At 31.9% G+C, this 27,933-nt stretch overlaps 3 protein-coding genes across 6 annotated transcripts; 1 reads left to right on the top strand and 2 right to left on the bottom strand.

Moving 5' to 3' along the window:
* Positions 1-1,559: 1,559 nt before the first annotated feature.
* LOC105108577 (triose phosphate/phosphate translocator TPT, chloroplastic) lies at positions 1,560-5,546 on the bottom strand. 2 transcript variants are annotated; one of them, XM_011002924.1, is made up of 12 exons: positions 4,986-5,546; positions 4,816-4,890; positions 4,609-4,674; positions 4,429-4,507; positions 3,880-4,000; positions 3,650-3,745; positions 3,325-3,437; positions 3,166-3,243; positions 2,938-3,054; positions 2,286-2,385; positions 2,065-2,165; positions 1,560-1,808 (listed from the first exon to the last, which is right to left on the bottom strand). In XM_011002924.1, exons 1-12 carry the CDS (start codon positions 5,246-5,248, stop codon positions 1,791-1,793), a joined length of 1,227 nt encoding a protein of 408 aa, XP_011001226.1. In that variant the 5' UTR covers positions 5,249-5,546; the 3' UTR covers positions 1,560-1,790. The 2 variants fall into 2 exon arrangements, with proteins under 2 accessions (XP_011001226.1, XP_011001227.1); XM_011002925.1 differs by having other exon boundaries at positions 4,981-5,544.
* Positions 5,547-14,279: 8,733 nt separating this feature from the next.
* Positions 14,280-18,783, top strand: LOC105108576 (Pentatricopeptide repeat (PPR) superfamily protein). 3 transcript variants are annotated; one of them, XR_839083.1, is made up of 2 exons: positions 14,280-16,941; positions 17,401-18,783. XR_839083.1 is itself a non-coding variant. In XM_011002923.1 (2 exons), the coding sequence occupies exon 1, from the start codon at positions 14,551-14,553 to the stop codon at positions 15,985-15,987; it is 1,437 nt and encodes a 478-aa protein (XP_011001225.1). In that variant the 5' UTR covers positions 14,280-14,550; the 3' UTR covers positions 15,988-16,014; positions 17,401-18,783. The 3 variants fall into 3 exon arrangements, 1 of the variants encoding a protein (XP_011001225.1); XR_839082.1 differs by having other exon boundaries at positions 14,280-17,055; XM_011002923.1 differs by having other exon boundaries at positions 14,280-16,014.
* Positions 18,784-22,276: 3,493 nt separating this feature from the next.
* Positions 22,277-23,113, bottom strand: LOC105108575 (uncharacterized). The gene has a single exon (XM_011002922.1). The coding sequence runs from the start codon at positions 23,051-23,053 to the stop codon at positions 22,352-22,354; it is 702 nt and encodes a 233-aa protein (XP_011001224.1). The 5' UTR covers positions 23,054-23,113; the 3' UTR covers positions 22,277-22,351.
* Between the last annotated feature and the right edge of the window lie 4,820 nt (positions 23,114-27,933).

The raw sequence follows: 27,933 nt of genomic DNA, 5'->3' as shown, positions 1-27,933 counted from the left end.
TATAAATATAGCATTTTTATTTATTTTTTCTTGAATCCAGATATATAAATATTTCCTCTGTATTATTTTTTATTAGCTTCATATTTTTCATTGAACTTCTTAGTCTTTAGCATCCTATTAATTTCTCTTTTTACTCGATGAATACATTTTTAGGATTTTTTATTCTGGATAAAAGAACCCATTTTATATATCCCATTTTATATGTATTTGATTCATAGAAAAACATTAAAAATTTTAATTTTAAAATATAAAATTAAAAAAAAATAAGTTTGGGAATATGGTTGTAATTGTTTTTTAAAGTGTTTTTTGTGCTGAAATATATCAAAATGATGTTTTTATTTATTTTTTTAAAATTATTTTTGAAATCAACGTATCTAAATGATTCAAAACATACCAAAAAAATTAATGCTCTTTATTCTTTAGCCCCCATCTTATGGTAGCAAATAAATACCCAATCAACCATGAGAAATGTAGCCTAATTGGTCAGGCTCTAGGTTTGCTATCTAAAAATCACTAGTTCGAATCCCACAAATCTTAAGACCACTAAAGATTTATATAGTCCTTAACTTCAGGACCCGTATGATTAGTCGAAGTATATATGAGCTGATCTAGATATCTATATTAATAAAAATAAATAAATAAATACTCAAATGAATTTCATGATATTTCATACACTTACTATATCTTTTGCCACCTCCTTAACTTTCATTAACATGGAGTATGGTTTCTTAGCTTATCCTTTGTACAAAAATTTCCATAATTAGTAAAGTAATAAAAAAACAACTAAAGTGTTTATTTAATAATGAATATTAAAAAACAATTTATGTTTATTTGGTCTTAGCCCAGGATAAAAAAATTCCTAGCTCCGCCCTTCCCTCCCAGGCTCCTCCTTATAATGAAGGCACTCTACATAACTAGACTGCCCGTCGCCGTTGCCGTTGCCGTGATTTCCATTTTTTAGAAAGAAAGAAAAACTTAATTTATACGGAAATCGATCACTTTATAAACACAGCCCACTCGCTCCTCTCCGCTATGGACTACTGCTACTGCAACTTCACGATAGATGATACAATACGACTGCTTTCGCTCTTTCTTGCGAAGCAAGTTTCTTTATCCGACAAGCTGCCTGAAGCAAAAATGCATCCTGGAATAACGCAAGTTTGGAAGCAAAACTTTGAGGCAGAGATATCAAGGTTGGACAGGGCTTTTTTCAACTACAGGGTGATATCTATTGACGCCGAATCTCCTGGCTTTATCCGCGACACACCTACAGAGACTTGACGTGCAACGTTGATATACTCAACGTTTATCACGTTGATATCTATATTCCCCCTTGATCATGACAATGTATTGCTTTTTCTTCTTTCGAGAGAAGCAAATGCGATACCTTTAATGTTTTCTTTGGTAACATGTGATGTTTGTATTCTTTTTGGTGACATGTAAAGTTCTTTAGATGATCAATTTAGCTTTTGATTTTTTTTATCTTTATCCGTGCTCGATAAATTTAGCCTAAGTTATCTTCTGGATACAGAGAACTGCCAATTATATTCCTTCCGCAGATCACACAAGCTCGTTGTGAGAGACACAGCAAGTGATGCATTATTTCTATTGAACATAAGCTGATTGCAAATTAGCAGTAGTCTGTACTCTGAATCAAACAAGATTGATGAAAGAAAAAATAACTCCATAATGACAAAAAGATACTCAATTTGTCATTTTTATCATCGGAACAGTGGGATTTTACTTTACAAACAAGGTTACCTCGCCCATGGCCAATGCCTCTTTCCTTCTCATGCTGCTTTCCCTTGCTGCAAAAGAAACCAAATTTGCAGTAAAAGTTAGAGCAATTCATTTTAGAGACTTTACTACCCGCTTCCACGACCAGCAAGAAAAAAAACCCTTAAACCAAAAAGTAGATATTTCTAAGGATTTCAGAAATGAAATCACTCGTTAGTTAGATTTTAACCCAAAATGTAACGAACTGCATACTGCAGCTTGTAACCCAAATGCAAAAATAAACCAAGCATACTTTTGTTGGTTGAAGTATTCTAGAATGGAACTCACTCGTTTCTCCTCTTCCATCTTGGCCTTGATGTAAGAGTAGGTTGCCACTCCGGCAATTGCAACGGCAGTTCCGATACCAGTTTGTGTTGAAATTTTGTTACCTGCAAGAAGGGAATTGTTAGGTATTATTTTGATTTTAGCATCCACAATAAAGAACAACTATAGCAGTAGTAATAGCTAAGGAAAAATATGAACAGATCAAGAGGTGGACATCTCATTACCAAAGATTACGATGGAAAAGCCAATCACAAACACACGTTTCAGCACATTGCCCACTGCATGTGTAAGAGGTGCAACCCTCTCCAAGGTGTTGGTAGCCAACTGAAAATTCAACAGGAAAAAATTGTTTTACAATCCTGAAAAGCAGTATTGTGAATTTGTGATAACCTTTCCAGAGAAATGTTGGCTTTCCTGGATAAGGGTGGGAATAGAAATGGCAAGCGGTTGAATTGAAATTTATGAGTAAATGCAAAAGAAGACCACACAATTTACTTAATTCGTAGGGTCCTTCTACCATGCATGTCTTTGATCTAATCCAAAGGCATTGGAGTTAAAATGCTTCGTGTTTAATGGTTATACAAATGTCCAAAACAGTTTCTGAAATGATTTGAATGCATGGATACCGGAAGGAACTGATGTTAGCTATTCCGAAATATTTATTTACATGTCCCAATCATTAATACGAGTACCATTTCTGAATGTTTCAACACTCATGATGGAAATCTAATGCAAGCATTCAAATCACTACAAAACTCATTTTGGAGAATTGTGCAGCTGTTACGCAAAAGACATTTAAACACCAATGCTCCGAAGGCATTGTATAATATGCCTAATTAAATTGTATATGCAAAAAGGTCAGAAGAAAACTCATACCTGATTGTAGAGGTGATAAAACATTCCAACCCAAAAGAGGTCTGAGATGAATTTTGTTAGACCCACTTTAGCAATTCCATCACTAAAGCCATGCTTGATCAGTTGGGGTCCCTCGAGCTGCAACAAACGTGACACAAACAAGGAGAGGTTTTATGGAACTGAATGCTTGGGATTTTAATCTGGTCTTTTTGATAGAAATTCTAGGGGCACCAATGCTATCATACTCACTATAATGGCAGGTGGAATGCAGACAATGAGCGCAATGATGGAAATGTAAGCATAAATATTAGTGCTGTCCATATCAGTCTGCACAGAAAAGAAGAAGTGCTTATCGATAAGAATCAAGCAGGTGGTCATATAGAACAAACAAGAACTTCACTGAATTACCATAGCTTTCTTTGAGTAGATACTCCTGTAAGTGAAGGAGATGTTGGAAATCATAGCACTAATAAAGCCAGTCCAATTAAATGAGAGCTCGGTCAATGATGCCATGGACACACCTGCATTTAATTTACAAAGGAATGTCATGCAAGATTTGTGGTACCTTATCAGCATTTTAATCATCAACATAGAGTTTCGAGTTATGCAGACAATTCAAATTGATAGGAGGATGAAGCTAATGATGAGTGGATATGATTTTGCATCCCAAATGGAACGTAAAATGATTTCAATAAGATGGGATAACATTGCACATATAAAAGAGAGAGCTTACCAAGAACGACAGGCGCAAGCGATAGCCATAGAGTTATGGGTATTTGCTGTCCCAATATGAACTGAGAAGCAGCAGCATTGAAGAAGGGCTCAAGTGCTGCAACCAAACACAATCGACTATAGATAAGGAAACCACTCCTCAGAGGTTAGAATGTCCTCATAAAACAACGTTAAATAAGAAAGGAATTTCTTCCCAAAAAATTGGAAAATATAGTGCCTTCTTGATGTCACCTTTTATTGTGTGAGTGAAGGAGACAGCAACCGCTGCAAATGAGACATTACTGGTCACATGACCTAATGCATGACAGACAGCAACAGGAATCAACAGCTTCAGGAGATTTGAGTCAATAGGCTGCGCGCAACACACAGCAATCAAGTAATGCATTATCAGTGCCCTTCAACTTCAATAATCCTCTTCCTAATACTATATGACACATAACCAATGAGATTAGGACAGGAACTCACGATTCCTACAAAACTTAATTACTGAGCACAAAATGGATTTACAAAGTCTATATCCTTAGCATCATGCATTTTATCACACACCCCCACTACCCTCCAAAAAGATTTATAATAAAAAGTTTCAATGGAAATAGTTAGCGCAAACAAAATGAGTTTTCACATAATCAAGTCACTTCTTCCTCGAGACCATAAACAATAATACAAGGAATTCTTCTCATGCCAAGGACATGCCATGCTTCCCTTAAATAATCAAACCAGGAAACCATCCCATGTTAGAACAGGAAATTATAGGCATTAACCAAACGAGGTTTAACTTACAGCGCGCTTAGGAAGGCCCACAGCCCAGCTCACCAAACAGTATACCACCCCAACAAACAAATGAATCACCGACACAAAACTATACATAAAACATCACCAACAAACATTCCATTAAAACACATACAGACAAGTCTAACTAACTCACTATCAATTAGCAACTACACAAATACTAATACTTACTATGGATAAGGGAAGTAATTGTAAATCTTCTTGTTAAGTATGTTAAATATCACGTTCAAAAAGTACCTACAAATAACCATAACCGTAATCATTCAATAAGATAAGTATCAAAACTAGGGAGACCGGAAGTTTGAACCTTGTTAGTTGAAGTCACGTGAATATTGTTCAGTGAAGAGAAATTGAAGTCACGGGATTCTACGTGCATACCACATGAAGAAGAAAAAACCGGTAACAAGAGCTGGATACTTGTCGAAAAACCCAACCGGAGCCGCCTTCCCATCCCTGCAAAAACACCGAGTCAAAAACACGAACAAGACCGACTCAGAGTTCGACACGGAGCGCGTCGACCGAGTCGGAATGGAGGAAACGGACCTCACCCGGAGGAATCACTTCCTTCTGCAGGAGACGAAGCCGCTGCCATAACCGGCCGGAGAATCTCCTTCCTTGCGGAAACCGGATAAGATGCTTCTAGAAGAAGAGATGGCCGAAGTTGCCTTCCCCATATCAGATTCCCGCCTTCACTGACTGCTCCGATCGGTTTGATTGACAAGAAGCTGCAGATAGCGTTGCCGTTGCTCTCTCGCAGTGGCCTACGCAAGTGAGAGACGGTGGTGGCACGAGACAAGAAGCGCGACTCCATCGCTGGACCTTGAGAGAGAGGAAAATGTGATATTGGTAGCTAGAGTGAGCTCGTAAAACCGTTTGTTTTTCTGGCTCTGGAAGAGCGGTTAATTTCCTATAGCTTTGCTTTTAAAGTTACTCTTTTATCCTGTGCTTCGGGGAGCACAGTACTACAATGTGCTACCGTTTGATTGGTGCCCTCGAATCAAGGGGATCACGGATCAGACATACAAGATATGATCAACGGCGGGCACGTGCTTGAGAGTTAAGGAGGAATATGGGAACTTTTTGTAGAAATAATGGAGGGAGATTTTTCTTAATTTAGTTTTAACGTATATTTGTTAGGGGAGATTTTATTGTGGTTGAAGCTGGTTGGAAGAGGTAATGTTGTAAAGGAGGGGCCACCTTATCTAGAGTGAGAGGTTTGGGAGGATTTGAGGATACCAGAAGATGCTTGTCCACTCGAGGTGGTCTCATCTCTTTTACAAACCTTTTATCACCTAGTTTATTTATTTATTGAATGAAAAGATTTTTTTTAAAAAAATTATTAAAAAATATATTAAAATATTTTTATTTTTAAAACTTTATTTTAATATAGCATGTTAAAGCGTTTTAAAATATTAAAAAAATTAATTTAATATAAAAAATTAAAATTTTTAAACATAGTTAAATTATGTTCTTAAAAACATGTTATGACACATGAGGTATTTAAAAAAATTATATTTTTTATTTTTTTCATGAATTTTCAATAAAAAATAAAAATAATCATGATCAAATATTATTATTCAATGAATTATTTTCTTATGAATTACAGATATTATAATTTACCAAATAAAGTTTGAGTTATCAGTTGGGTTGATGACATTAGATGTTGATGCGTTAATTAAAATTTTAATTATTGATTTAAAAAAAAAATATATTGTTTGGATAAATATAAATTAATTTAACATGAAAAATCAAGTAGACATAAGAATATATTTTATTGCTATGCTTATTAATATGGAGTGTGGAATCTTCATATGTTCATAGGCTGACAAGCATGCCTAAGTAGATTGGTTGTACAAAATTTGCAAACTTGTTAACTGTTTTAATAAATTATTAAAAAAATAAAAAAGTTGTCAGTTAACTATATATTTAGGAATGAAAAAGGTTGATGTTAGTATCAATGAGTTTTATTTGATGATAAAAGTATTATTAAAGTGTTTTTTATATTTTTTTTTGGAGAAATTAGATTAGAGCTCAAATTTTTTTAAATTTAGGATTTTTTTTAAATTTTTTGATTGGTTAAAGGTTGTTTTAAGGTTATATATGAGTTTATTAAAATTTATGAGATGTTTCTTAGATATTTTCAAATTAAAAATAGTTTTTTTTATCTAAAAGCTCAGAACCCAACTTGCGGCCTTCTAAGATAGGTATAATCCTACCAATATATGACATATCACCTCGTACATACCATCTGCTTGATTTCTTTTTAAAAAATGAACAACATATTGCCCACCTATTTTAACAATAGAAAAATGATGGATAGATACATGCATCAATCTCCTTTGTTATAAGTCAAGCATGTTAGCCCACTCAAGCTCAAATGCTTGGTTCCAAAGTTGTTAAAACCTTTTGACTTGTAAAATCATACGGTTTTACAAGTCAAAACATACTTTGCGTGCTAAATCATTTAAAAGAATAAAAAATTGGGTGATTGAAATCAGGTGAAATTGTAAAAAATCACGATTTCAATACCGAGTTTGCAATTTCACCAAAACACATAAACTGAAGAAAAATGTCCCCCTATGCTCCAGCTATTCGGTGCCTATTGGTTGTGTAAATGCACAGTCACACCAATTCTTCAAAGTCTTCACTCCAGTCATCACGATAAAATGAATCTCTTTCTCCCTTTTCACCAAATACAAATCCCTAATATCCTTCTCTATTAACTGGCAACCACAAAAACAACAATGATCATGATCACAGTCATGATCTAGTCTTCACCCCTTCTCTTTCTTCACTTCAGTCATCAGTGCTCACAGTCGCGGCTTTCTTTACATCAACAGCGGCGATGATCTTCTTAATAGCTCACGGCTTTCTCTTTATTAACAGTAGCAAGTGACATCACTCTCCTCTTCAGCCTTCATCATCAACGGCTTCCTCTTCATCGTAAGTTGTTCCCTTGTAATTGTATTTTCAGCCTTCAAAATGTAAAACTGTAATGGTATAATATTCTCCTCATCCCTTGTATAGATTTTGAATGTTGATTTTGCTAATCTTGATGATAATTTTGAATAACAATTTGTTCATTTATAATATTTTTCTATCCCTTGAATTGAATTGATGGAATTATTTTAATAATTTTAGCATGGTGTGGAGTTCACTGTGGACTGTGGAATGTGGAAATTATGTTTGCCTGATTGTATGAATTAGTATGTAAAACTAATATTTTGCTAAATTAGTGGGAATTGTGTCTACCTAATTGAATGAGTTTAGCGTGCTGTGGATTGTGGAATGTGAAAATCATGTTTTTGAAATGTGGCAATTATCTCTATTCTTGTCTCATATTAATTAGTTATTGTTGCTCCGTGTCTGTGTGGTGTGGACTGCAGAGTCTATGGACTGTGGAATAATAGAATGATTTTAGGATGTTATTTTAGTATATGTCCTTAAGCAGATTGAAAGTATTATTTTAGGATGCTATTTTATTAATAAAATGATGGAATGATTTTTAAAAAATTTAATTGTATAGTATATGTACTTAAGCACATTAAAATTCCTTACGATTTTACGATCCGAGTTTATTTTGCATTTTCCGTGATGTGTCAAAATCGTGATTTTAACAACCTTCCTTGGTCCCTTTCTATAAAGGTTTTTATGGATATTTTTTATTTTTTGACTTCAATTTTAATTAAAATTCATTAAATTAAATAAATAGATAATATATTTGGGATATATTTTATTAAATATTGTTTAGTTTACTTTGTTTTTGAGTAAAATTATAACATTATTTTAATAATATTAGCAAGAGCTCTTTTTATATAGCCCTTCATGATTATTTTTTTAATTTTTTGTTGTCTTTTATGTGCATATCTATTTTTATTATCATATAATTAAATAAAAAAATAAATTCCACCAAGTTATTTATGGAAATGCATCAACAATATATTATTCTTATATTTTTAATACATTTGAGTCAAAATTATCAAAACATATTTTTTATGAAAAACTTGCTTTTATGATTCTAATAAGTGGTGAAAAAAAATAGTCTGATAAAAAAAAAGCTAGAAAAAAACGCAAGAAACTATATTTTTTTTTTGTAGAAAAAATAATTTAATAAGAAAATGATGAATTATACTAGAAAATAACTTTGTTCTAATGGAAATCAAATTATTACTTTTCATACCAAAAACAATTATTGACATAGAATTAAAAAAAAAAAATTAATCACACACCACAGCATGAAATCAAATATCTTAGTATGCACATATCTTTTAACTTTTGCATTTAGTTTTTAGTTAGAGCTAACAATTTTTTTTAACATTTATTGACATATATTGTTGCTATCTAATTTTTAACCTATTTCTTTGATAAATTTTCAGAAGAAAAAAGAATCAAGAATAGAAAAAAAAACAATGAAAACCCAAAAAAAATATATTTTTGATATATTTGCATAATTTTTGGCATTTTCAACATCATCTCAGAAGAGTTTAAATTTTTAAATGTAATTTGAATGCGTTCAACTTTTAACATGTTAATTTTATAATCACTGATTTTTCTTATTTAATCGACATTGATATTATTTATTTTTAAAATAAATTCAAAATATAAAAAAAAAAAGTTGTGAAACCCAGGTGTTTCAGGGATCAAGCCACTTTACCTATAAATAGAGGTATCAACACATATAATGAGGGGAGCACCTCGTACATACCATCTGCTTGATTTCTTTTTAAAAAATGAACAACATATTGCCCACCTATTTTAACAATAGAAAAATGATGGATAGATACGTGCATCAATCTCCTTTGTTATAAGTCAAGCATGCTAGCCCACTCAAGCTTAAATGCTTGGTTCTAAAGTTGTTAAAACCTTTTAACTTGTAAAATCATATGGTTTTACAAGTCAAAACATGGTTTGCGCGCTAAATCATTTAAAAGAATAAAAAATTGAGTGATTGAAATCAAGTGAAATCGTAAAAAATCATGATTTCAATACCGAGTTTGCAAATTCACTAAAACACATAAACTGAAGAAAAATGTCCCCCTATGCTCCAGCTATTCGGTGCCTATTGTCTGTGTAAATGCACAGTCACACCAATTCTTCAAAGTCTTCACTCCAGTCATCACGATAAAATGAATATCTTTCTCCCTTTTCACCGAATACAAATCCCTAATATCTTTCTCTATTAACTAGCAACCACAAAAACAGCAATGATCATGATCACAGTCATGATCCAGTCTTCACCCCTTCTCTTTCTTCACTTCAGTCATCAGTGCTCACAGTCGTGGCTTTCTTTACATCAACAGCGGCGATGATCTTCTTAATAGCTCACGGCTTTCTCTTTATTAACAGTAGCAAGTGACATCACTCTCCTCTTCAGCCTTCATCATCAACGGCTTCCTCTTCATCGTAAGTTGTTCCCTTGTAATTGTATTTTCAGCCTTCAAAATGTAAAACTGTAATGGTATAATATTCTCCTCATCCCTTATATAGATTTTGAATGTTGATTTTGCTAATCTTGATGATAATTTTGAATAACAATTTGTTCATTTATAATATTTTTCTATCCCTTGAATTGAATTGATGGAATTATTTTAATAATTTTAGCATGGTGTGGAGTTCACTGTGGACTGTGGAATGTGGAAATTATGTTTGCCTGATTGTATGAATTAGTATGTAAAACTAATATTTTGCTAAATTAGTGGGAATTGTGTCTACCTAATTGAATGAGTTTAGCATGTGTGGACTGTGGAATGTGAAAATCATGTTTTTAAAATGTGGCAATTATCTCTATTCTTGTCTCATATTAATTAGTTATTGTTGCTTTGTGTCTGTGTGGTGTGGACTGTAGAGTCTATCGACTATGGAATAATAGAATGATTTTAGGATGCTATTTTAGTATATGTCCTGCTTCACTCCAGTCATCACGATAAAATGAATATCTTTCTCCCTTTTCACCGAATACAAATCCCTAATATCTTTCTCTATTAACTAGCAACCACAAAAACAGCAATGATCATGATCACAGTCATGATCCCCAACACTGTTTCAGAAGCTTTTGTAATTTTCAAATGTTATTGTGTATATTAGATTATTGTTGTATGATTTATTTTGAACTTTTCATATTTTATAACATGTAAATGTTATAGATCCGAGTTTATTTTGCATTTTCCGTGATGTGTCAAATGTTATAAAATGTTATTGTGTATATTAGATTATTGTTGTATGATTTATTTTGAACTTTTAATATTTTATAACATGTAAATGTAGGTATATGAGAAAAACATAATAAAAAAGGGATGTGTGTTTGTATTTTTTTTATGTATGTTATTGAAATATAAAAATCAAAAAGAAAAAAAAAGAATTAAGTATTTTAATTTGCATATGGTCAAATATCTTAAGGACGAACAAAATCATGTTGTACTTCCTGTAAAAATGCAAGAACATGTTTCTGCATATATTTTGAGATTTAATAACTGATTTATTAAAACTTTAAGAATTTGGCTAATATGTTAATTTTTTTAATTATATTAAATCATGATGTAGTTTACTTTATGTAGAGTGTGCTAAATGTGCTAATACATTCTCTAGCCACAACCAGTTTTTTATTCGTGAATTTCTGACAAAAACTAGTAAACTTAATCTTTAATTAAATAATAGGTGGTGACTAAAATAAACAAATCAAAGAACGCTTGTCTCATATTAATTAGTTATTGTTGCTCCGTGTCTGTGTGGTGTGGACTGCAGAGTCTATGGACTGTGGAATAATAGAATGATTTTAGGATGTTATTTTAGTATATGTCCTTGAAAATCGCCAACAACGCTGCACGCGGGAGATATGTGACATATAATTTTGGATTTATTTTACTAAATACATGTGAAATTTTTTTAGTTCATGATGAAGAATTTTATTTATGTTACAATACATACATAACATATTATATATATATATATATGTGTGTGTGTGTGTGTGTGTGTGTGTGTGTGGATTTATTTTACTAAATATATGTGAAATTTGTTTAGTTCATTATGAAGAATTTTATTTATGTTACAATATATATATATAATTTTTTTAATCAAACCTGACTTGTAACATGGGTAAATTAGCTATCGATTTCTCTCTTTGACACAACATATCACCCCTCACGTGACTTAGAGGATTTCATCATATAAAGATCTTGTTTAAAACTTTTTCTTGGTAGTGGGATTCATGATCTTGAAAATTAAAATCGAAACAAATTCAAGTAAATATATTTTTTAATATAAGAATGAAACTCAATTTTCTTTTAACCCTTTTTAAAGGGATCATCATTATGTTTCACAGAGTCTAAAATATCTCTCATAAATATGTCCAATTGTTGTAAACACATTTTAAAAGTAGGAAGAAAAATCTACAACTCGTGTCATAACTTGATTGGTAAAATAAATTGGTTTTATTTAATTCATAGATAGAAAAAATAGTCAATAACACAATTGAACCATTTTTTTTTAAATAATCACAATAACTTAAAAAAATATATATTAAAAAAAAAACAAATAACGTAACTCAATTCTTAACTTGTTAAATATAGAAGAATAAAATTGATTAAACAAAGGATAAAAAATACAACTCAATTGAGCTCGAGTTGGCATGATAAACTCTTGATAGCCTATTAAATTCATGATTTATATTATGAGATCGAGATAATTAAATAAAAAATAATAAAAACCTATTTTGTAAGAAAAAACAATGTCGAATGATAAAAACTGAAAAGAAAATAAGTTAAAAAAATATTAACTTGCATTAATTTTTTAAACTTGTGACTCTGTAATTAGATCGAAAGCATTATATCTAAAAAACTCGCGAAGCCCAATTCTTAAATAATTAAATTAAAGAATAAAAAAATAACAATTAATATAATAAGAGTAAAAAAGGAAATAAAAAATGATTTTTGATGGAGGGGTAAAATTAAAAAGAAAAAATAAATTAAAAAAAGGACCCAAAAGAAAAAAAATAAAAAATAATGAGGATAATTAAAAAAAGGACCCAAAAGAAAAAAAAATAATGAGGATAAAAAAAAATAAGAATAAACTTTTTATTAGAGGGTGAAATTCAAAAGAAAAATCAGTTTTAACCAAATGACCTAAAAGTAAAAATAATAATAATAAAAATAATAAGAACTAGATTAGAAAAATTAAATATCATAAATTGGGATTGAAGGATGTAACCAGAAAAAAATAATCATATTTTACAAAAAAACCAAAAATAAAAAATAAAAAATTAAAAGTATAAGGAAAAAGAAAAAAAATTAGAGGAGAAAAAAGGAAGAAAAACACATAGCTAGCATGATTTTCGAGTAGAGAAAAAAAAAGTCAAAGGAAAAGAAAAGAAATCAATAATAAACCACACTACTACTTGACATATGCATCATCTAAAAAAAATAATACTAGTTGCGATGCTTAAACTGGTTTATATCATCTAGACTAAAAAAAATAATACTAGTTGCGATGCTTTTAATAACACGACAGAAACTGGTTTATATCATCTAGGAATATATATATGTTTTAATTATTTTTTGTTTTTTAATTATATTTATTTATTTATTAAAATATTATATTTTTTTAATTAACTAATTATAACAAAAAAAAATCATTGTTAAAATATCTCAATTTTAATTTTTTTTTTACTTTGAAAAAAAAAACTGACTTAGCCCCAAGTAATTTAATAATAATTAATAAGTTTTTTGCAAAGAACGCACCACTCAACGAGTTCAAATATTTTTTTATGGAAAGCATAAAACCATCGTGATACTGATTTAATGAACAGTGTTTTCCTAAAGATTTCATGCTTTTGTTAATGTCATTTCTGTTAAAAACTAATAAAGTACGTGGAACTCAAGACTCGAGACTTGCCGTTTTACTTGCTGCCTAATCGAGCTTTTCTTCACATCAATGGTTAGACTTCTTGCTTTAAAAATATATTTAGAAGTATGGTTGTGATTGAATTTTATTTTAAAATATATAAAAATAATATTTTTATTTTAAAAAATGATTTTTAGTGTTAGTATATTAAAATAATTTTAAAATATTAAAAATATATTAATTTATAAAAAAATTATATATTAAAAATATATTAATTTATAAAAAAACTATATCTTTTTAAAAATATTTTTAAAACATAATAATAAACGTGGTCGAGAATGTGATATCGTTAGAAGAAAACTTCTCCATTACTTCTAGATTTTTCAGAGATGCTGGGTTATGACACCTGACCGACCAAATGTGCGTGTAAAGAGATAAAAAAAATTCATGTTAGCAAAGTGGTTATGTTGTTTTTGTAATTAAACTATTATTATTTTTTATTACACAAATAAACCCATATTCTCTTACAAATAGCTTTTCAACTCAACTATACATGTTTGAAAAACACAATCCTAACGTAGAATACCTTAGATTTCAATTCATGGTTATCTTTAAATAGCTTGAATTGTTCAATTTCAGTTTTTTATACCTTGTGTATTTTTGTATTTTAAAAATATTTTAAAAAAAAAATAATTTTTTTTTATCTTTATTTTAAATTAATATTTTTTAATAGTTTAAATTATTTTAATACATCAATAATAAAAATAATTTTTTAAATAAAAAATATTATTTTAATAAAATTTCAAATAAAAATACTTTAAAAAATAATTACACTCTATTTTTACTTTTACTGATTAAAATCTTTACTTTTCTCGTACGAGTACATTTTTGCCCATCATTCTAGAAAATTTTGTCCGCTAAAAAAAATTCTGCCAAGAGTCCAAGAAGTGCCTAAAGCCCAAGTAGAAATGGGCTATGGATGCATTGGGTTCAAATAGAACGCAGCCTAAAAATACCCATTAACTCAAAATCAAAATTCACGCACAGACAAACGAACCTCTCTTGCATTTCCCAAGCACAGAAACAGAACCATAAAATTGCTTTCCATTTCCCTCCTTCCCAACCTTTTTTCTTTAGAGGCCATTTGCAGGTTTCTCTAAAAACCTGCTAAACATACTTTTGTATTCCAAGAACCTACGGTATTTTCCATCACTTCTTACCCGCACACCACCTGTTTGATAAAACGCTAAAAGGAAAGTGAAAAGTGAACTAGCAGCGATGGGCGTGAAAACATTGCTTAAATGGTCAAAACAAATCACCCCATCTAAAGTTGAGCAACTACTTAGAGCAGAAAGGGACTTACGCAAAGCTAAAATCATATTTGATTCCGCAAGCGCGGAGTACAGCAATGGTTTTAGGCATGATCACACCACGTTTGGCGTCATGATCTCTAAATTAGTATCCGCGAATGAGTTTAGACCCGCAGAGGAAATGCTTATTAGAATGAAGGAAGAGAAGTGCAGAATTACTGAGGAGATATTCCTTTCAATTTGCAGAGGCTATGGCCGGGTTCATATGCCATTAGATGCCATCAGGGTTTTTCATAAAATGAATGACTTTGGGTGCAAACCCACTGACAAGTCATACATCAGTGTGTTTGCTATTCTTGTTGAAGAGAATCAGTTAAAGGTTGCGATGAGTTTTTATAAGTATATGAGGGAAATGGGTGTTCGGCCGAGTGTTGTTTCGCTTAATGTTTTGATTAAAGCCCTTTGTAAGAATAGTGGAACGATTGATGCTGCTTTTGAGATATTTCGTGAGATGCCAAAACGCGGGTGTGATCCGGATTCGTATACGTATGGTACACTAATTAATGGTTTGTGTAAATTGGGTAAGACTTTTGAAGCCAAGGAGTTGTTTAAAGAGATGGAGACAAAGGGATGTTCACCGTCCGTTGTCACGTACTCTTGTTTGATTCATGGCTTGTGCCAGGCTGGTAGCGTGGATGAAGCTATGGGATTGTTTGATGAGATGAAGATGAAAGCCATTGAGCCAAATGTGTTTACCTATAGTTCTTTAATGGATGGTCTTTGCAAGGATGGGGGTTCTTTGGAAGCCATGGAGCTACTAGAGATGATGATCAAGAAGCGGCACAAGCCTAATATGGTAACATATAGCACGTTAATTAATGGGCTCTGTAAAGAAGGAAAACTTGCTGAAGCTGTGGAGATTCTTGACATGATGAAGCTTCAGGGATTGAAACCAGATGCAGGGCTCTATGGAAAAATCATAAATGGGTTCTGCAATATTCGCAAGTTCCAGGAGGCTGCAACCTACCTTGATGAGATGGTTCTAGGGCAGATCTCACCAAACCGAGTAACATGGAGCCTACATGTTAAGCTTAATAATATGGTAGTCCAAGGCCTTTGTACGAATGGCAACCTGGATAGAGCCTTTCAGTTGTACTTAGGTATGCGTACTAGGGGCATCTCAATTGATGCTGTGACCTTTGATTCTCTTGTGAAATGTTTCTGCAAGAAAGGGGACTTGCATAAAGCTGCTCGCATTTTTGATGAGATGGTGCTCGATGGATGTGTTCCTGACCATGGAATATGGAGTGCTGTGGTTGGTGGATTTTGGGATAGAAGAAAAGTCCGGGAAGCTTTTGAGTCGATAGTGGTTGAACTAATGAATGAATTTGTTGAGCATGTATAGAAAATCATGACGAAGATTAATGAATTAGTAAGCACACTTGGCCCTAGTCTTCTTGTTCCAGTCACAGAAAACTCTCATGTTGTTGTTCCTTCCTTCAAAAATAAAGTTTCCATATTTTCTCAGCTGGTTTAAACCATAGATTCCCTCACTCTATACATGGTGATGCCATTAACATATGAAATACCAACTGTTAGTGGCATCATTCCCAACTGCAAGGTTTATCGCACTTCAACTTGTTTTATCCTCAATCATTATGCTTATTTGCTAGTTTTTCGTATTTACAGGGCATTGGGCATATTTTCTTTCTCTCTAATTGCTTTTCTATGTCCCGACATCTATAGACACGCAAGCCTTTCTTGCATTGTATAACTCTTTTAGCAGATAAGAAGATTAATAGTGATGACAGATGCATAGATGTAATTTTAAGACAAGAGCAAGCTTGAAAGGGACCTTCCACATGATTTCTACTCTGTGCTGTAGAGTTATGAGCACTATTTTGTTACACAGCCGTAAAAATCCTTGCTACGTGGTGTCTGGTAAAATTTCAAGAACAACAGGTTCATGGATGGGTATACACCATGATTTGTCCAAGTTAACTTAGAAAATGGATAGCGTAATCGGTTTCTGAGCTTTAACTTTTTACTTCTTGTTTTATATTATAACAAAAGCTCACCACAACTCTTTTTTTCATGAGCACATGTCTTGTAATTCGTTGTAATGTCAATGCTTGTTTGTTCTTTTCAAAGACCCCAAATAATTTTCTTTCTCATTGGACATGCATTATCTCATGGTTGATCACTTTCTTCTTGTCAGATGTACATATCCATTGTTTATATTCACTGCATTTTGTAATTATGATTGAGCAACAAACTTAATTCTGTATCTGTTGTTGAACGAATAGGATGCTTTGTAATCCGCCCATGTTCTTACCCATCCCCTTCCTCCTGCAATCCGGTATGTTTCTAATACTCAACATACTCTACGTGAATGAAATTATGCGGCTGACTTTTTAGCTTAAGCTTGGTGCTTTGCAAAAGCTTCCTTGTGTGGATTGGGAATCTCATCCATGTTTGAGAAGATTATTGGCTAATGATGGTGCTGGCATTGTGCACCTGAGGATTCATTGTTTTGTTTCTATTCTCTTTGTACCAAAACAAGAAAAGAAAAAACCTTCTGAATCTGATGTTCCAGTGGATTTCCATTTTCTTTCCCAGTTGCAAACTTTTGCCAATCTGGCTTGGTTCTTAAGTCGCTTGCCTCTGAAATGTCTCTCGTTTTAGACTTTCTGTAGTTTGAAGACTTTTATGATGTCCATACTGCATCCTGATCTCCTATTAAAATCAACAAATTCATGATCAAAACATTTAAGGTCATGAATTTGCTGCATCTGACCACATAACGGTTGAATTGCAGGGAACGACATGATAATTCCTAATTCAAAGTGAATAAAGTAGATAAATGATGAAGACATTCAAATTGCCAATTGGTGCCACTTTGTGAAGCTGGAGGAGGTTAATACCCTGAACAGACATAATGTGCTAGTTAGCTGAGTGGGAAAAGCCAATTCCACGATGCTTAGAGGGAAATGCTACAAACAACACGCTGCAAACAACAACTCCAACATGTCGCATGGTGCATCTGCTGCAAATGAAAGCACTGACATAAAGGCATGCAAAAATTCAACAAACTTTAGGTGATATTTTTTGCTGAAAATTCAGATGGAATGTTTTCTGATGCATCAATAATCCACAAACTGTGAAATGCGGCAAACCCATGACAGCCGTTTCCCTAAAGCTATCAGTGAAGCATGATAGAAAACATGACAATCAGCAGATGGCTAGAAGTGTGGCAATCAAGTATTGGCCTTCTGGGCTGCAGTTACCTTGCTTTGTGATCAAGGGCGACAGAAGCTGAAAAGCAAGAACTGTTCCTGTCGGTAAATAAATGGCAATGGCCAGTGCTTTGAAATGTCTTGGTAAGAGCTTTATGTTTCTAGGTCTTTTGCTCTGTTTCAACAGCGGATGTACCTCCAATTAGGGGGAGTTTTTGCTCATTATTATTCTGGGAGTTCTCAGCCACTCCTCTAATCTCCATGACCTGGCACCTGTTGATTCTGGCTACACTGTTCTTCATTTCAGCTTCTGGCTCACATTACAAGTCTATTTTGAGGAACTTCATCAATTATATGCAGAGGAAGAAGTTGAACTTCAATGCAGGTGAAACAAGGAAAAGTTGATTTTAATGCCTTGTAAAAACAGAAACTGAAAATGGGAAAAGCTATTCTAACCGAAATTCTTGAAGGAGACTTTCTATTAACAATTATTGGAGAAAGTTTTTTGTCCATTATGAGTTTAATCTTTAAAAGGTGTCCTCATATGCACACAGACATGCAGAGAGAGAAAGTGGGTTCCCCATTTTTTATGAGGTGCTGGTTGACGGATGTGTTCCTGACGAGGCCACAAAGGGTGCTGTAGTTGGTGGATTTGGCCTTGGGATAGAAGAAAGGCACTGGAAGCTTTCGAGCTGGTAGTGGTTGAGATGATGATTCAAACTATCTTGACAGTTAGGTAGATTTGGTTTATAATCTTGCTGCATGGAACAAAAGGATCCACATAGCCGATCTGACTAGTTTGAAACTAAGACTTTGGTGTAGTTGTTCTTGAGGTTGGGCTAATCAGAAAATCGGTTGAGCATCTCCTTGTAAATCTGGATGAGGATTTAACTAGTCGGTGCTAGTTTTCTTTTTCTAACCATGTAAAACTTTCTCATGTTGTAAATCCTTTCTTTGCTAGCACAGTTCCCACGTCTTCCCGGTAGTTTAAATCACAGATCCACTTTCTGTATGCATGGTGATGTCTTTAGTGCATGAAATGCTAACTTTCAGCAGCATCATTCTCAAATGCGAGGTTTATTGATTCAGGTTAAAAAGGAAATTGAAGTGAAAAAGAAAAGAAAATGAAGAGAAGACGAGTAGGAGAAGAGAAAGAGGGGAGAAAACCTGTTCGCAGATTCTTTTTAATTCATCAAAAGTTCTCGATTATATATAAAAAAATTACATAAATATAGTCACAACAAAATCGATCCCTAATCAAAACCCAACTAAATAGAAGTCAGTAAGCTTGGAAGTGCCCCCTTTTCCAACCAAAAAGTGACATGTTGACTTATTTCTATAGTTTTGGACCAATACGTTTATGAATTGTGTTTTGGGACTGATATTTCCATCAACTTTCGCAGAGCTGGAAAAACTTGGCCAGTATTGTTCAAGATGACTTCGATAATACCAATAGAGAAGATCATTAACTAATTTGTATGTTTAGTAATCCATAAACAATTTAAAGTAAGTTGTCTTGTTTATTAATTTATATTCACTGAACTTTATAATTTTTAATAAAAATAACTTATTTATTTAAAATAAATTATTTTTTTTATTCTGATAATAAGGATAATGAGTTAGGGTTTCAAGAGGAATAATTTGTTATCTTATAATAACTAGATTTTTTATATTAAAAATAGAGTTAATATCAAAATTTAGTTGGTATTTTATGATAACAAATATTTGATTTAATTTTTTATAACATTTTGAATGGTCTAAATTTAATGATGTTTAAAAACAATCTAAAGCAAGTTATCTTGCTCATTAATTGGTATTCGCTGGACCTCATAATTTTTAATAAAAATAACTTATTCATTTAAAATAGATCAATATATTTCTTTTATGTTGATGATAAAAGTAATATGTTAGGGGTTTCAAGAGAAATAAGTTATTATGTTATATATGTAACTATATCTTTTATATTAAAAATATAGCTAATATTAAAATTTGTTAGTATTTTATGATAAAAATATTTGATTCAATTTTTTATAACACTTTGAATGGTCTAAATTTAATGATGTTTACTATCATTTCATGGGCTAAATTTGAGTCTAAATTTGCATCTCTTCATTACATGAAAAAATAAATCTATAATATATGGTTCTCAAGTTCATAATAGGATATTTTATATATATATTGGAGTTTTTTTATAATAAGTTATGTATATTTTAATTTTTAAGCTTTGGAAGTTTCCATTTGTGTTTCTAAAAGTTACAAACATGTACTAGTTTATATTTACCTATTTTCTATCAAAATAATTTATTTAAATCTCAATTATGTCATTTTTGCTAAAATGAATTAGTACAACATTAAAGGACACTTTTGCATTATGTTCTTCTAATTGAAAAAAAACTCATACTCAAATTTAAATAGTTTTTTTTTCCTAATCTTATAAATGTCCATTCAAAGCACTTTCATGATCCCTTATGCAACCTTGAATCGGAGTCCTTCAATATCTTTCACATTGCTTTTCATGTCATAGATGTTCCTTGAATAATCATGTAAGAACAACTCAACTCTCCTAACTCTGTTAACTCTATTATGTTCTAAATAATAAAATTGTTTTTGGAATGTTTTTAAAACTTTGGCAAGTTCACTTTTTTCCTGTAAAAAAAATATCAACTTTGACCCCATTAATTTTATAGTTCTTATTAACCACATGTTAGCACATCCTCCATGATTTTTTTAAAATTAAAATCCACTTCTAGAACCATCTCTCTGCAAACTTGCTGCTCAATTAATGTAACATGAACTTCTTTTGCAAATTTATGTTCTTCCTAGATTGAGATTTCTACATGAAAATCTTTTTTTTCAATATTATCTTCCTCATCCTCATTAAATTTCAATGGTTTATTCCAACCTATAAATGATCTAGAATTATATAAAAAAATCAGCTTTAACATCAGTTATTTGTTTCTAAAATTTCTTTTGAATATTCTGATCAAAAGTCTGCCTCTTCTGATAAATATTACTAGAAATACCACTTTCAAGAATATCAAATTTTGCATCATAATCTCAATATTGCATTTTGTTACTTCTTCTTTGATGTTAAGAAGAAGAAGAATCATCATTAAAACCATGGTGTTGCTTGTGAAGGAAAAGATTAACATTTTGATTATTATGGTCTCGATTATCAAAACAGTCAAGACACTCATAAAATTAATGGATTTGCTTTCTCATTTCATCCATTTCAAGAATAGCGATGTACCTCTTGAATTTTTACCTATGATATTCATGAATAACTATAGTTGTAAATCCAAAACCCTGATATCACCTCCATATTATCCTGTACCAGGATAGCATGAATATTGATATGCAACGAGTCCTTATATAAATGATAGTTTTTTACTTATTACTTTAAGGTACAAAACTAAAAAAAAATATAAACATGAATGACTCAATACTCTAAAGATATAAATCATGCATCGTTTTAAAAATATATAGTTAAGGGAATAGTTCTACTTCTTATAAAAAAAATTATATAACTCGATGAATTGTTTGAATCAAAGACTTTCAATTCAAATTTTGTATTCTTTTCTCCGGTAACAGTAATACGGATTTTCAGCTGTCCCATTGAATAGATTTACTGTTTGAGCCTCTGGTGTAATTGTCGTTGCAGATCCAATAGTTTTTTTAATGTTTGTGCTATCCCGGATTCTATGCTTTAGAAAGTGCTTTCATTAAATATATTTTTCATTTTCTGGTAGCATTAGTTCCGGTCTCTGGACGAGGCGATCTACATTATGGATCATGTATGAAACTCACACTTCGTATTGCATCCTTCCAAGTCACATGACATTTTCATGAAGTGCAGATTCGACAGGTGATCAAGAGTATTTGTTTCCTTCATCCAGTAGATAACATCTTCCATTCCCCAAAACTGCGCATTGAAATTTGAGGGCGTTCAGGCTTGTAAAACCAAGGACACATTTAATGGCTAGTTCTTATATTTCTTGTCTTTTTAGATATTTGGATAGGTGTCTGTGAAGAACTTCTGTTTAAGCATTGGATTATCCTGAACTTTTCGAAATCCAAAAATCCAATCCTTCAATGCTTCACGGATAAAATATAATGGCATGGTTGTAATTAGATGTGATTTCTTGACGTTCTACTTAAATATGAGTGTTCATGATACTTGAATTCGTGAGAAACTCAATTTAAACTTTCCAAATCATTTTCTGAAATTTTTTCATTGATTTTTCAAACCCTGATGAATTTTTCTATTTGTGTTATTTATTTGAACGGGATGATTTTTGAACCATGTCCCCAGCCATGAAAATTGAGGAGTTTCAGGAGCTGAGTTGGATGTGGATGTTTGTTCAAGCTGTGACACCATGAAAGATCAATTTTAGCACCTTCAGTGATCTGAAGAGCATGAACCGACTAAGAAAATTAACTTGCAGGATAAAACAGGGAGAGGTCAAGATATGCGAATGAATTTGCAGCGCTATTAAATTTGGTTGAAGGATATTTTCACTGGTATATCAAGTGTTAATTAGCAGAAAGGGGGAAGCCAATTCCATGGCGCTTGGTGGGAAAAACAACGAACAACATACTACAAAGGGCACCGATCCCGACAGGCAATGCTGTGAGGACCTCCTGAGCCTTGGTCGATGGTGATGGATAGAAACAATCTACCAAATTCTGATCAAACAAGGAAATAGCTGCAAATACTAGTATCGACATGAGGGCATGCATGAAATCTATAAACCGCAGCCGGTAATTTGCAGCAATTTCTGGTGGAATGGTTGCCGACCCATCAATGACCCACAAGCCTCGGAATGTCGCAAGCCCATAACATACATTTCCTTTCTTGTCCCTAAAGCTATCGGAGAAGCTTGACAGGAAACAAGACAACCCACAGAGGAGGACAAGTCCTGCAGTCATGGACCTAGTAACCGAGTCACAGTTTCCCTGATTCGAAAATATGGGCGATAAAAGCTGGAAGGCAAGAACTGTTCCAGTAGGTAAAAGATTGGCCAGGTGGGCTGTGCTCTTGAATGTCTGACTAATCGCTTTCTGCACCAAGTTCGTATCCTCATTTGGCATGGCCACTCCCTTCAGGAGAGGGAGTTTTTCTTCATCGGCATTCAATGAATCATGATGAGAGTCTACCTTAATCTCCATTGCTAGCAATTCCTTCTCTCTTCTACAATAAATTCTTTTGGCTTGTATGAACAGGCTGCGAGGCATTGCAGTTTTAAAAGAGAAGATTTGAGTGGATGTCAAGGGAGGGAAGGGCAGTTGAGCTTCCCTTGCAAGAAATAGAAACCGAGTTTTGTTTTAAAAAGTGGCATTTACTAGAATTTCGCAGACAGAGTTTTTGTCTCTATATTTACTTAAATTGCCGACGCCGTCTCTTCAAAGGCACGCCTGATGATAATGGTGTAAGCATAACCGTTACTATGTTATTCATCTGCAACGCTTCTGCTGCTTTCCAGGGGAGTTCTTGTCTTTCTTCCTCTTAACAAAATCCTGTGTTCGAATTTTTTTACCTCTTCTGTTTCATTTTTCAATTTTGGAATGACCAAACCACTCAACTTCTGACGACCCTTTTCAATCCCCACTCTAATCTCTTCTGTTCTGGTTGTGTATAGCATTTTACGTCACATTTTTAGAATATATGCAAGAGATGTTATCCAGGAAAATTAATTGGCATATGCAGCATTGTTCCAAGTTTCAATCTTTGAAGCAGTGTGTTAGGATTAATTTAACTTTTCCTCCGAACCCTGTTGCTTCATGAACATTTATTTTTCTAAATTTAGAAGTGAATACTGCTCTGCTCGAACCGTCACAGAGGCTTTTGGTTTGTCTTTTAATATATTTGAAGCAATGAAAATGGTGTCTTCAAGTTAATGAATTACGGAACTTTACTCAGAAGAGAGCGGTTTTTGGGCAGGGTTGTGGCTTGCACGTCATATCTCCATGGGCCACGACCTCGAGGATTTCATGGTTTACACTTCTCAAAGACCTTTTTTTTTCTTTTTTTTGGAAGCAGACCATAATGATCTACCCAGTCTTGTGAGTTATTTATTTTTAAATATTTAAATGATACTTGATGCTCGGCCTGCAGTGTATCTACGAATCGAATTAAAAAAAAATTAATGTAAAAAACTACCCATTACTAACATGTTTTATAATAAAAACAATAATAATAACAAACTTAAAATTTAACACATGAGATAATATTTTTTATTTTTATTAAGATAGAAACATATTAGATGAGCTATCCCTTATTAACCTATAAAATCTATTATTTTTGTCATGAGATTGTGAAGCTCGATCCATAAAGAAAATTAAAACAAAAATATAAAGCAAGTTAAACTAAATTATAAAAGAAAAAGAAAAGCTTGAACCAATTTTAATAAAACTGTTAAACTCATGATCTAAATTACAAGAATAAGATAATTTTATAGAAATTAATTTTAAAAAAAAACTTAATTTCAAAACAATTTAGTATCAAATTATAAAATTAAAAGAAAATTCAATTATAAAACAACAAAAAAATTAAAAGAAAATTCAATTATAAAACAACAAATAAATAACTCGAGTTAACCTATTAAACTCACAACCTAAGTAATAAGATTTGAATAATCATATAGAAAAAATAAATTATAAAGTGCAATTCATAATAAATTTAAATATTAAAGAATGTAATTGAAAAAAAAATATAAATTTTAAAAAAATAACCTAGAAAAAAAATCAAATTCCATTACGATTAAGCTTTCAAATCTATGATTCAAATCATACGATGTAAATAACTTCATAAAAAAAAATATAGCCTAAATATTAATCAATTAAATATTGTAAAATAAAATAAAAAAATTTATAAAAATAAAAAAAATTTAAATCTACTTAGATTAATCTCCTAATTTTATATTCCAAGTTGTGAGATTAAAATCATGTCCCTACAGCAAACTAGGGCTTGGCCTAGCGGTGGAAGGGGTTTGTCTCCTTCCACTGCACATGGGTTCGAGTCCTAGCGTGCACGCCTGTCATCCCCGTGATGCCTTACATGTCTACTGGGTTTACAGAATATTCAATAGGTCGTGGAGATTAATTGTGGTGCACACAAGCTGGCCCGGACACCCCACATAAATAAAAAAAAAATCATGTCCCTGCAATGTTAGAGTCCCGTGAGCCTAGCCCCCCTGTTCTTTTTAAAACAAGCAGAAAACATGTTATATATCTGATTTCTCTTAATACAATGGAATACATGATGTCATCTGGTTTGACTTTTTGGTCACTTTTGGTGATCTATAATTCAAGATATCGGTTCCTGGATTCAAAAACCCCATTTCCAACTTGTTTTCACCTAACAACACACATAAAAAATCCAATAACCCATGTAAAATTTAAAAATAAATCTAATAAAAAAACTTTGATATATTTTTTTTTTATAATATAAGAGTTCCAAACTAGCTTTATGAAACTTCACTATTCAAAACAAATCTATTAGCACCAATTGTTGTAACTTGTTTTTCACCTTTTTTGAAAATTAAAAAACAAATTGAGAAAAATCAAAATAAGGTAAAAAATAAAAAATTAGGGAGGGAAGTAATCATCAAAGAAAAAGAGGAAGCAAAATTAATATAATTATTTAAGTACCGTTCAACCAGTATAAAAAAAGAGGAGATTAAGAGATTGAAAGATAAAAATCAAAAGGGATACATGATGAAAATAGATGGAAGAATAAACAAAGAAGAGCATATAAATATACGAGAGAGATACACAAAAAAAAGCTGGATAAAAAAACATCACAAGAGAAAACTATGGAGAGAAAAAAAAAAGGAGAAATCAAAGAGAAAAAAAGGTCCAAGTGAAGAAAAAACAAAGAAAAAAATCCTGCTTCAGACATTAATGATCTACATCGCTAGTACAACAAGGTTGACGAAGAGGTGATGAATCCTACCATCTACATGCTTTACTAATCATTGAAAAGTGTCACATCATCGACAATAACCATTCATTTCTTTATCATGTGTAAGAAGCATGTCAATATTGCCTCTATTTAGGTATTTTATATCATAAAAAACAAGCATACAAATTATCTTAGGAAAGATAAGCATGTTGATTAGCGCATATATATATATATATATATATATATATATATAGTTCTTTATCTAAAACTCAAAATACTAGTTAAGTTTTCTAATTACTACAAAACTAAATAATAAATTGTGCTTTTCTTTATGCTTAGTTCATTAAGATATCCCCTGTGACACTAATATTGACCTCTTCATGATTAGAATATTGTTGGCCAACCCCTTTTTTATTCCTTTTCTTTGGCTACTTTTTCTCCTCTGTTAGAAAACTTATGAGCTAAAATGTGACAAAAATAAATTTTAGGGCTAAAATATAAAATTAAGAAACTTTAAGGACCAAATAAATGCTTAAATAGAAACTTTAGGGGTCAAACTAAATATTTTTACATAATTTAATAGTGGCCTTTTTTTTATCCCTTTTCTTTCAGTTTTTCTTAACTATCACTGTAAATTGTTTTTCATAAAATTATTCTTTAATTCAACTTTAGAATTTTCAAAGACACTATACATATATAAATTCTCCATTGAATTTTAAATATTTTTCTTAATAATGAATTTTATTAAGTAATTATACTATTGTGGTGATTAGTAATTTATGTTTAGATTCACAACGAGTTTTACATGCATTTTAAGTTTTTTTAGTAATAATGAAAATGAGTTTTTTCTTAGTTTATTTTTTTTACTTGTAATTAACATTTGTCACCAATGGCGTTTTGTTTTCAGAGCACTCAGAGGACATTAGTAAAATTACAAATGATCTATGGGCTTGTTGTGCTTGTTTCTTGGAAGTGGGATATAGCCTTACAACATTCCTAGAGGAAAACTCCAAGTCTAGAACTTAGACTATGTGAAGCTCCGGCCCACAAAGTATTTTGGACTTCAATGGCCCATTAAAATCTCTATTGCTCTAGATTTCACATCTTAAACATATCTAAGATGCTCATGCATGCATATTATCTCCTAACAATTTTTTTTTTTATTTTTTTTTAATTCTATATCTTCCAGCATTAACATTAATCTGTTTCCAGCATTAACAGAAAAGGCCAGCTTCTTATTTTTTTTTTAATTCTATATCTTCCAGCATTGACATTACAGAAAAGGCCAGCTTCTTCCCAATCGTTCCAATCCCACTTGCTTTCCAGTAGGATAATAATTTGTTTTTGAACAGCAACTTGATATTTGATTATTTGGCAGCTCCCGATGATCTTGTCCACAGTTTGTTGCTTCTAATTAAACACTAATCTTCTTAAATTTAAGTATTCTAGCATGCATTGTTATTATTAGTTAATTAGAAGGACTTTGGCCACCATATTACCTTATATATTCATATCTAATCACTTGTTCACCGGTTTAATTTTTTAGTCTAATAAATTAAGAGTGAAATTAAGTTATATGTAGAAACGGCCGTTAAAAAAATTGATTTTTTAAAATTATTTTTTTATATTTGTAAATCATATTTTAAAAAACAATCTCTACATCTATTTTAAATATCTTTTATAATTATAATAATAAGACAAGAGGTTGAGTCTACCTAGAGAGCACCACATGGGACAAGTAAATTAATGTCTTGTTGCTACTTGTTTGATCGAGGGTGTCCTTTTAGTTCTTGTTTTGTTTTTTAGGGTTTGTGTTTCTTTCGAATGCATTGTCAAAGGAAGAGCTCTTAATGGTTTTTTAACTTCTATTGTGTTCATACTTTGCATCACTATGGGCCATTCGATGTAGCTACTCCCACGTCTCAACATTTAGTTTAGGAAAGCACAACCACATGATGACCACTTCTTTACTTTTTTTAATCGTCTTCGACATTGATATGAGCGCGGAAGAACAAGCAACAAGGTTTTGTATTCAACGTATCTTAATTTTATTCGTGCACGACTGGGCTCCCTCCAGATTTATTCATGAAATACAATATATATATATATATATATATATATATATATTCCCTATTTTTTTCTTCGAATTTATCTAAAGATTATCACTAGAAATACATAGGACAAAAGACCATGAATGGAGAAATGGGATTGT

Source organism: Populus euphratica, unplaced genomic scaffold (assembly GCF_000495115.2).
Source record: "Populus euphratica unplaced genomic scaffold, PopEup_1.0 scaffold293.1, whole genome shotgun sequence".
In the NCBI taxonomy this organism is placed as follows: domain Eukaryota; kingdom Viridiplantae; phylum Streptophyta; class Magnoliopsida; order Malpighiales; family Salicaceae; genus Populus; species Populus euphratica.
This window is presented reverse-complemented; position numbering and strand designations above follow the sequence as displayed.